At 38.9% G+C, this 10,695-nt stretch overlaps 1 protein-coding gene across 1 annotated transcript; it reads left to right on the plus strand.

Annotated features, from left to right (window-relative positions):
- Positions 1 to 5,448: 5,448 nt before the first annotated feature.
- On the plus strand, positions 5,449 to 8,309 carry LOC106393127. Its single transcript, XM_048755914.1, has 8 exons — positions 5,449 to 5,638; positions 5,775 to 5,867; positions 6,230 to 6,464; positions 6,530 to 6,704; positions 7,084 to 7,152; positions 7,200 to 7,318; positions 7,891 to 7,990; positions 8,154 to 8,309. Exons 1-8 carry the CDS (start codon positions 5,449 to 5,451, stop codon positions 8,307 to 8,309), a joined length of 1,137 nt encoding a protein of 378 aa, XP_048611871.1.
- Positions 8,310 to 10,695: the final 2,386 nt, after the last annotated feature.

Genomic DNA, 10,695 nt, shown 5'->3' on the forward strand with positions numbered 1-10,695 from the left:
TCAACTACATGATACATGAGCGGTATATGCGTCATTACAGTCACTTGGCACCAAAAGTTATTAACAATTCCTCATTTTTCGAATCATCTTATGCTTTAAAGTAAAAATCGTTAATCACCTTCTTTGGACAAAAAGAATACTTGCATGGTACTTGATGACAGCATTCTTTTCAGAATTTTCAAGGTATGGAGAGAGAAAGAATTCTAATTACTCTACGTGATAAATTTGTTAAGTAGACCAGTCTAATGGACAGAAGTCAGTGAAGGTAGCCCATATCCAAGGTCTTTTTCTTTTCTTAAAAATTTTTTTCCCATATCCAAGGTTATATGTTTAGTTTCACCTTAAGCAGCAATGGCTTCCAGAAATCAAGTGTGAGTTCATATGTCATGTGAAATTATCTGTAATTTTCTGTTGGGTTCCTCCATGTGCAGGCATTAGTTCCCGGAGGAAGACGAGAGGGTGAAAAAGAGTGATAGGGATTAATTTTGTATTGAATCACGACAATTTCTTATGAACTTTGTCACTTTTAAAAACTTTTTTGGTTTAACCAAGGGGTATCCTGAGCCTATGGAAGAACTCAGACTAATCCCTACGGGGAGGTGCAGCTCACGAATAGACCCTCTCTCCGGGTATGCAAATGAGCCCTAAAACATAGGTCCATATCCGTGTGGAGTGTCCAGAGACATCATGAATTAGTTCCTTCCGGCAGGGTTCGACTCGCAACCTGGATGCAGGAAGGAGTCCGTCTTCACCATTGGGCCACGATGTTCCGGACCACTTTTAAAAACTTTTTGCAAACATTATTGAGTATTCACTAGACCGAAACCACGGGATTTTTTTGTTGATTTTTTTTATTAAATAAATTGTGATTTTATACATAATGTATGTATTTTAAGTTTATATACACGTAGTTTATTTTAGTAATTTTTTTAAGAAGTGGATTAAAAGTTTAGGTCGTGAAAATAATTTTCAGCTGCACCACACATTATTTTAGTTTGAATATTAAAATACATTATTTTAGTTTAAATATTAAAAATTTAGAGGTAAAATAAATTATTATAAATGTTATATCTCAATTCTACTATAACCATAAAAATTGAAATTTTCAATCATAAATTTGTGAGTAAAATTTAAAACCTTGTCTAACTATGATTATTTAGCTTGTGGTCTTGTAAATAGTCAATTTCAACAGAAACTGTAAAAAATATTATTTATAGTTCTAATCTGTGACCTGAGATCAATAATTGAAAACCAAAATTCATTCCAAAATGCGAGATTTTATTTCATGAAAATACAATACTGAAAGAGATAAATTACACCCAATTTTATATATTTAATGAATTACTTTATTAGATAGTTTTAACATTTGCCAAAACACGAGTTTATAAAATTTTGTAAAAAACCATTTTAACTCATACCTAAATGCAGTATCATAATATGTTTTACTGGACATATTTCAAAATGTTGTTATTGATTTATTAAGTTTTATGATTTTAAGGAAATGAAAATTTGTCTATTTAGGTATGATTTAAGTGTTTGATGTGATAAATAATTTTATTTCATCAATTATACAAAATAAACATATTCAAAAAACATGTGTATCTGTAAAAAAAAAAATGAATTAGATTAACACCACATAACATTTATTATATAAAATTTGCTGACTTGTTATTACAAAATATATCATAAAATAGTATATAATCAATATGATATATCTAACATTTCCAATGATAACAAAAGAAATATTGTTAAGGCATTTACATCCCTAGAGATGTCAAAGAAGGGACTGGACTGCAGGCCAGGCCCGTTAAGGCTTGGGGCGGGACGGTACTGGGACGAGGATTTGGAATCCCGCAGATTAGCGGGCCTCGCGGGCAGGTCTTGTGGCGGGACAGGCCAAAACGGGATGGGTGTCATGTTAACTGCGGGATTTGGATGTCCCGCAACCCTAGCCTCCACAACTCCACTCCTTTTCTGCGCAACCTGAAACAACGAGAGAGAGAGAGGAAAGAAGGCGACAACGACAAATGAAGATTTGGTGACCCGTGAGTTGAAAGTCGATGATACTTCCGGACTCCCATGTGTTTTTTATCTCCAAGAGTGGAGCTTCTTTAAGCCACCAGAGACCGCAAACTCACTCTCCACTGAAGACGAAGATCCAGCTCCGGCGATGGGTTCTTTAGCGACAGTGACTGCATGCATGTCACAGGTAAATAAAGTTCAAACATGATTTGTTGTGTATTTATATTTTGTCGAGTCTAACCCTCTAAGTCTCTAACTCCTTATTTCAGGTGTGTTGTCTTCTTCTTCTGGATCTCCTCATCTTCGATCCACCACTGGAGCTGCTAGTCTTCTTAGCTCCAGAACCGGAGCTTCTATTCTTCTTAGATCCGCCACTGGGGGTTCTCCTTCTCTGCACCAAGATGGTATGAAACTCATTTTGTATCTTTGGTGATGGCAATTAGAATATCTTGTTAAGCTTGTAATCTGATATTGATAGTTTCTTGAAGTGAAATTACTTATGTTCAGTCTCTGTGTTTTTTTTGTGTTTTTGAAGGTGAACAAGGAGTAAAGGAAGATACGAAATATAGCTGAAAGCATTGTAAGTCTGACTACTCTGAAACATAGCTGAAAGTGCTTAGCTTACTTTGTCATGTTCTGTCTCTGAAGAGTGATTGTTCATCAGATGATTATAGATAATCTAAATAGACTGTTGTGTCTCTTGTTGTCATTTGCTGTTTGATGTTAACTCGATTACTAGACTGTTGTGTCTTATTGTCATGTCTTGAGTAGTGTAGCGATTTGTCCCTTCTTCCTGGTTCTCAGCTTTTCGTTTGTTGTTTGATGTTGTTAACTGCTAAGTATGATATTCTGTCTATGAAGTGAACTTTTATTACTTGATTATTAGCTTGAACTTATTACATGTATGTCTGCCTTAGTGTCGGTTCATTACTCAATGTAAATTGCATGTCTTCTCTTTGTTTAATCTGATATTGTTAGTATAAAACTCTTCATTTATCAGTTTTGTTTGATGTTTAGTTTCAATTGCCTCTGTCTCTGTTTGCTTGAGCTTTAATTGTTGTTTGGAACTGTTAAATTGCGAAGTTAAGGCATGACTAATGTAGTTGTGATAGAAAAAATAGACTTCAATAACTTCAAGAACAAGAACAATATATAACAAATTTTGTTGAGCTTGAATAGTAGATGCTTGAATGTATCTTCATTATGTGCATTTAGGTGTGTACTGGACTACTGGATCAGCTTGAAATGTCCTGGAGCACTGGAGCAGCCTGCAGCGTATAGAAGTGTCATGATACACTCATTTGCTGTCCAGCCCACGGGACGACTTGTAAGGGAATGTGCACTTATGCAGGGCGGGATCGGGCCGGCCTTTTGGTAACCGGAGCCCGCGTGGGCCTGGCCCGCCATGACCCGCGAGAAGACGAGCCCGCAGCGGTACAGGATGGGAAGGGACAGATCAACCTGTTTGACATTCTTATACATCCCCACTTCATTTTGGGGGGAATTTGCCAAATAGGACTCAAAACTTGATTTTGATTGTATAAGTATACTCAAACTTGAATCAAATGGAAAAGTAACCCAAAATCCTTGTGAAATTATAGCCAACCCCTTGTGACTAAACAAAAAAGCAGAACTTATATTTTACGAATTTAGCTCCGCTTAGTCTTTTGAGATGTTGTACGTCGTCTAGACGACGTCTATGGAAGTCGTCTGGTATAGTTGATCTTAAAAATAATTTATAAATTTTGTAAAAAATATTTTGATAAGTGAAAAATTAAAATAATTTAATTATAAACAGTTTTAACTGATATAAATTAAGATATAATAAAACTGAATTGTTTTCAACATAGATGAGTGAAAGTAGTGAATCATGATATTATTTGGTCTAGGGTTTGGCAACATATGTTGTAGTGTTGTATGTATTCTTAAGGTTAGATTTTGGAAAGCTTAAATGTTTTTTTGAAAAATTAAATTTTTACCTACATGTGATTTTTTCTGTGTATAGTAAACACTTTTTAAGTTTAATTTGATTTTATGAAGTCTTTAGTTAGTTAATTTAGCTTAGGGGTTGTGTTTAGGGTCTAGACGACTTCTATGTAAGTCGTCTGGTGAATAATTTAAACTAGACGACTTACAGGGAAGTCGTCCATACCAGACCGAACCTTTAATTTTACCAATGTACTTTTAAACCTAACCGAATCATTTACCGGACATTTAAATACTATTTTTTCATTTTTTCACAACTTTTCGAAACCCTAGCGGCGTTTCTCTCCAAGGGCGATTACGAAGGCGACGCTCTGATTTCTCACCGCCGGTAATCTCTCGTATTCCGTCGTTCTCACCGCCGGTAATCTCTCGTATTCCGCCGTTCTCACCTCTGGTAATCTCTCCTCTTACGACGAATCTTGTTTCTCCTTCATGCCGTAGAGTATTTTAGTAGTTTAAACTGACCATCCGCTTCCTTTTTTCAGATCTGAAACCGCATCTCGTTGAACTCCGCCGCGGGTAAGTTATTTCTCTTGTCTTAAGGCGTTTAGCCGCCGTAAAACCCTAAAAATTGTAATCTTGATTCTTCTTTTCCCGTCAATTTTTGCAGATCTGTAACCGCTGGTGTCGTAGGAGACCATATCTTCTCCGACTGTAAGTCATCCATCTTTTAAAGAAACAGTTTTTCTATTTATTCAGATCTGCATGCTTAACAAGATTTTGATATCTCTAGAAGAAGATTGTTGTAGTGTAATACTGAAAGATAACTCAGACGACTTCCAGGAAGTCTTCTACGAAGTCTTACATTCTGGAAGACTTCCAGGAAGTCTTCTAAGTCTTCCAGACGACTTAAGACTTCATAGAAGATTTCCTCGAAATATTCCAGAGTGTAGGACTTCGTAGAAGATTTCCTGGAAGTCGTCTGAGTAGTCTTCTCACTAACATTTACATGCAAGTCTTCCAGTATTTGTATTTAGAATAGTGCGCTTGTTATGTGTTTGAGATGCTTGTTTTTGATTGTTTTGCAGGCCGGAAAATGGATTTACCAGAACTCCTGCTGAGGATACATACATTAGGGGAAGAGCCCCCTGCAGGCAAGAGCATTTCGTATCATACTGATGACTCGAAGTTGTTTGATGCTCTTAGGCAAGCTCTACATGCTGGCGAATATGAAGAGCTGAAGGAGTCAAAGTTGGGAGTGTTCATCAAGTTCAAGGAGCTGAATTTTGGTTGGGCTTCAAGGCTGGTTCATTATATGCTCGGTTTCCAGGTTGACATCAAGAAGAAGTATGAGCTGTGGAGTCTCGTTGTTCCACAACCAGTGAGGTTTTCACTGTTAGAGTTTGAATACCTCACTGGTCTGAACTGCGATTAAATCGAGGACTGAACTGCGATTAAATCGAGGACCTGCAAAATCCAAGGTGTGAGGTTACAAAGGAGATGGTTGCTTTCTGGGAGATGTTGGGTGTTGATGTCGATGTTGGGCCAACTACTGAACAGATAATAGCAGTATTTGGGAGATGCAAAGAGTGGTCTCGGGATGATCGCATGCGGCACAGATACCTTGCCATCTTCCCTGGATTCATTAAAGGGAGAAAGTACTCAACGCTACACGAGCTAGTCTTGCAAGGCTAGTGATAGATTTAGAAAATTTTGAGAATTATCCTTGGGGGAGAGTGGCGTTTAAGGTCCTGGTGAAGTCTTTGAAGAGAAAAGATTTGGATTCACATCCATACACTGTTGATGGGTTTATTTAACTTCTCCAGGTGTGGCATACTATGCTCTGCCAGAATTTGGTGCTAGTTATGGGAATCCCATACCAAACAGACAGTCTCCGGTGTTGATGGCTTACAGGGGTGGCAAAAGACGCAGATCTTTTAAAGAGGCCATCAGCAGACATGTATTTAAACTTCACTCCCTAAAACTTCACAAAAGACTTTAAAATAAGTCGTCTGGAAAGTCTTCCAAAAAAGACTTCATTGAAGACTTTAAATTATGTCATCTAGGCGACTTAATTATTTATCTTCTGCGAAGTCTTTTCTGGAAGACTTTCCAGACGACTTAATTTAAAGTTTTTTGTGAAGTCTTTTCTGGAAGACTTCAGTATTTGCTAATCCGTCAAATATCTAAATTGATATCTTTTATTTACTGCGGACTAGCATGATCAACTTTGTTCAGAAGGACTTTGGTGAAATGTTTCCGCGATGAGACTTTGATGCAGAGGACTCGGCCGCGGAGAACATAGTCAAAGTCATGTTTAATGCGAAACCTAGATGTAAGTGGACCATGGATTGCTGGGAAGTCACCGGTACTAAGCCGAGTGTGAAGAAGGAAGTGAGTGCAGCGGAGACAGAGAGTGGTGTGAAGGGAGAAAGTGGAAGACCTCGGAAGAAAGCTCGTAAAGAGAAGTCCGTTGAGGCACGTGCAAAGGCTAGTAAAGGGCCTCCTACAGAGAGGTTCGTTCAGAGGCTTCTACGACTGTTGGTGGGATGACAAAAGAGAAGATTGAAAAAAGCTTCAGGGACATAGCTGATGCCATGAGGGATGGGTTTGGGATGTGTCTTAAGGAGATCAAGTTGCTGGGGGATAGGATGGAAGCTGTGGAGAAGAAGGTGGGAAACACCAAAAAAGGGACTGCATCTAATGATCTTCAAATCACAGCTTCAAGTCCGCCTAAACGTGGCCACGAACCCGGGGTTAGTACCAAAACCTCTCCCAAAATCACAGAGAAGAGAATCACTAGGCAAAGTGTTAGGAATAAAGACTGATGTGCTTTGTTTGTTGTGTGTGCTTCGATGAACCATTGTATGTCAGAATATGTGTGAATTGGATCTTTGGTTATTATTTGATGTGTGAATTGGATCTTTGGTTAATATTTTATAAACCTATCTTGTACATCAAAATTGCAGAGTGAAAGTGTGAATTGAGCGAAAGCAGGACAGAATGACGCCCAAGAACCGAGTTCCTCGAAAGAGCTGAGTCTTGTGATAGCAAAGGAGCCCAAGGTGAAACCTCCAGAACAGAGTGGTGAGCCTAGCGTTCTTGTATTGGACAAATGAGCATCCACTGTTTCAGATGTACAGCAGGGGGAAGCTAGAAGGCATACAAAGAATGCTAAGGCTATGGAATATGTCCATGGAAAGAGTGAGCGAGAAAGGAAACTTGTTGCCTCACAATAATCTCCTTTTAAGTTAAACAACACTGCCAAACTGATCATTCCAAACAAAAGGGTTGGCCAAGGCTATGATCCTTTTGCACACATTGACAAGAAGATGTCGAAGGTGCTCACTGACTGGGTGAAACTTGATCCGTAAGTGAGAGAATGTCCCATAATAGCTTCCTTTAGTCTACAACAAATGATTGCTTATCTATATTTTGTGTTTGCAGTTATTATAAAACACCTCTAGACAAAAAAACCACGTAGATGTCCAAGTCGGTTTTATCACATCTTCTGAACCCCCTTAGCATGGTTGAACGATGGGGTAAGTCTTCTGCTATTTACTTAGCAGTAAGTCTTTTGCTATGTCTTCTCTAGAAGACTTAACAGACGACTTACGGCTAAGTCATCTCATAAGTCTTCTGATAAGACTCTCTGACTTGTATTGTTTTATATGCAGCATATGGATGCTTTTATTAATTTACTGAGGTAACGGTACCAAGATAATTCACAACATTTCAGGAGCGAGAAAATGTGCTTTCTTAATCATGTATTTTCTCGGCAGTGGTCCCACAAGTACCCGGAATTAAAGAGCGACGAGGGCGATCTCAACGGTTTAGGAAGAAGACGTGGAAATATCATGCATCCATAGTACCAAAATTTTTCCAATATATGAAGGTTAGGGGGTTGGATGTGGATGATATTTATGCGCTAATGAACTTCAGGACTGAGCATTGGATTGCTATATGGATCTCGATTCCTAAAAAGCACATAGTCGTCTGGGACAGCATTATATCACATATTAGCCGTGAAGATCTCGATGTGGTAATGGAGCCTTTTGTCACAATGGTCCCTTATGTTTGTTGGGTGCGCTGGCTTTGACAAACAACGTGTCCAACACACACTGGAGCCATACACATATGAGAGAGTTACCGTTGGAGTACCTCAGTGCCGAGCTGGTGATTGTGGCGTGTTCACTCTGAAGTAGATCGAATGTCATGCTCTTGGGATGTCATTTCCTCCAGAGTTTTGTAATAAGAACGCGAAGGCTATAAGGGAGAAGATGGCGTTGGATATATTTAAGGAGACTCCTGGATGCCATTCAAAAGAGAACGAAGACAATGATGAGAACATGGGAACTTAAGACGAGCAAGGTTAATGATGTATGATGTTTTATTTGTACTTGAATTGTGCTTTTGTATGATAGATTAGGAAATATGTTGTTTTCTGTACCACGGTCAGGATAGGATGTAGTTTTTTGTAACCTATCCTCCTACCAAACTATCATTTCGTAGGAAATTAGTTTGGTAGTGCAGTAACCTTTCGGATAATCTAATTTAATGATGGACTTGTTGTCTTTTTAAGTTGCAATTTCACAATTAATATATAAACTTAATAACACATATAAGTTCAAAACACATATAAATTCATAACACATAAAACCATAACACATAAATTCTTAATACAGAGAAGTTGATAACAGATAAGTTCATAACACAAAGTTATAACAGATAAGAAGATAGATGTCAAGAAGGTCTTCGAGGAGTTAAGTCTTCTGGACGACTAACAAGAAGGTCGTCGAGGAGTTAAGTCTTCTGGACGACTAACAAGAAGGTCATCCACATCAGTTCTTACATTGTGGACGCGTATGGCCAGTTTCTTTGCAGACCGAGCACCTATAAACCATGTGTTGCTTCCGGGGTCTGCCTTCTCTCATTTTAGATAGCTCCATTCAAGATTGCCATCTTGATTTCTTCTGTCTCCCCGGACCACGCTTTACTTCCGGAGGAAAGCATGTGTGTGCCTCAACTTGTTGTCCAACACAAGGACATATATTCTCTGAGTATCTTGCAAACAAAGTATCCTTTGAGTAGACCGGGTATACAAGTGTAGAGATATGCAAACCAGCATATGATCCAGTTGCTATAGCATGAGAGCAAGGTATTTTCTCGACTGCATAGACACCACAATCACACTTTTGATGTTCCAAATCAACAACACTGTCCTTTTTGCCACCTTTCGCAAAGAATCTCCATCCATCAATTTGTAGGACAGACATCGTATCCGTTATCTTCGATCAAACAGCAAGCAAGTATTCAACCCCCTGACTATGTTGAGTTGTGAGACTCAAAGCATCTTCTCTCCTTTTCCAAAACCACCTTGATAACTTGTCCCTTATGAACTCCAACAGGAATTAAATCGAAAATCCTCTAGCTCGATTCAGTGCAAAATTAATAAATTCAGCGATGTTGCTCATTTTTATGTTGTACCGGTCTCCTTGACAATGAACCCTTGACCATAGGGTCACGTCGGCATTTTCCAAATACGTTGCAAGTTCCGGGTTTGCACTACTTATCTCATCCATGTACCGGTCAAAATCGTAAAGTGTATAAGCATAAGCAACACCTTTCACCAAGTACAAGAGATGCTTCCCTTTATACTTTTGGACAATGTTATGTTGAAGGTGATAATAACATATTCCTCGGGTAGCTCAAGGAAACACCTTATCACACACACTCTTAATGGACGTGACCCTATGGTGACCCTAACGGTCGGAGACTATCACCAGAGGATACTCATCAGATACACAACTCACCAATTTTGTGAAAAACCATTCCCAAGATTCATCATTTTCACCATCTACAATCCCAAAAGCCAATGGAAATATCTGAAAATTACCATCTTGCGCGGCAGCAACTAACATAACACCTTCATACTTCCCACTTAGGTGAGTCCCATCCACCACACTGACCCTTCTCCGATACTGAAAACCTCGGATAGAAGCTCCAAAGGAGAGAAACAAATACTTAAATCTATTCAGAGAATCAAGTTCTATACCAGTGACTGAACCCGGATTTGCTGGTTTGATTTGCTTCAAATATGAAGGCAGTCGTTCATACCCATATTCCACTGATCCTCTCACCAATTCTTGCGCATATAAAAATGCTCTGTATAAAGTGGTGTAATCAAGTGTCATGCCAAACATGTTTTTCATTGCATCTTTGATATGTTGCGGATTTAACCCATTAATGATTTCAACACGATCTATGAAAAGCCTACCAATATACTACGGAGTACAGTGTTTCCGCTGAACGATTATGTCTGCCACAAAACATGTATGCGTTTCCACATACTTGGTTACCCAAAACGTGTTTTTCTCATGTTTCACACTCGCTCCTATCTTCCATCCACAACCATTAACACGACATGTTGCCACAAGGAGAGTTTTCATTGACTTGTATATTCTGAAGGAGAACTTACGCCTCACCGCTGTCAACCGCATCTTTGAAACCAGTGCATCCCTACTAGCAAAACTCTGGTTGACATAGATCTTGCTAGCATTCGATCTTCCTCCTTCACTACCATATGTCCCTTTGAAATCTTCAAAACCCATCTCATCATCTTCTTCCTCCTCCTCATCTTTAACTTTTCCATACTCACTGTAATCCTCAATATCATCAACCGCTTTAGCAACATCAGGGATATCAGCATCCTCCTCCGCATCATCCTTCTCCCCATCATCCTCCTCC

Source organism: Brassica napus, chromosome C4 (assembly GCF_020379485.1).
Source record: "Brassica napus cultivar Da-Ae chromosome C4, Da-Ae, whole genome shotgun sequence".
In the NCBI taxonomy this organism is placed as follows: domain Eukaryota; kingdom Viridiplantae; phylum Streptophyta; class Magnoliopsida; order Brassicales; family Brassicaceae; genus Brassica; species Brassica napus.

Excerpts from the sequence above, each read along its gene's own strand:
- LOC106393127 (XM_048755914.1), top strand. The coding sequence starts at position 5,449 with ATGGTTGCTTTCTGGGAGATGTTGGGTGTTGATGTCGATGTTGGGCCA. Across the intron at positions 6,705-7,083 it reads AACGTGGCCACGAACCCGGG|ATGTACAGCAGGGGGAAGCT; the intron begins GTTAGTACCAAA and ends CCACTGTTTCAG. Across the intron at positions 7,319-7,890 it reads GACTGGGTGAAACTTGATCC|GACTGAGCATTGGATTGCTA; the intron begins GTAAGTGAGAGA and ends AATGAACTTCAG.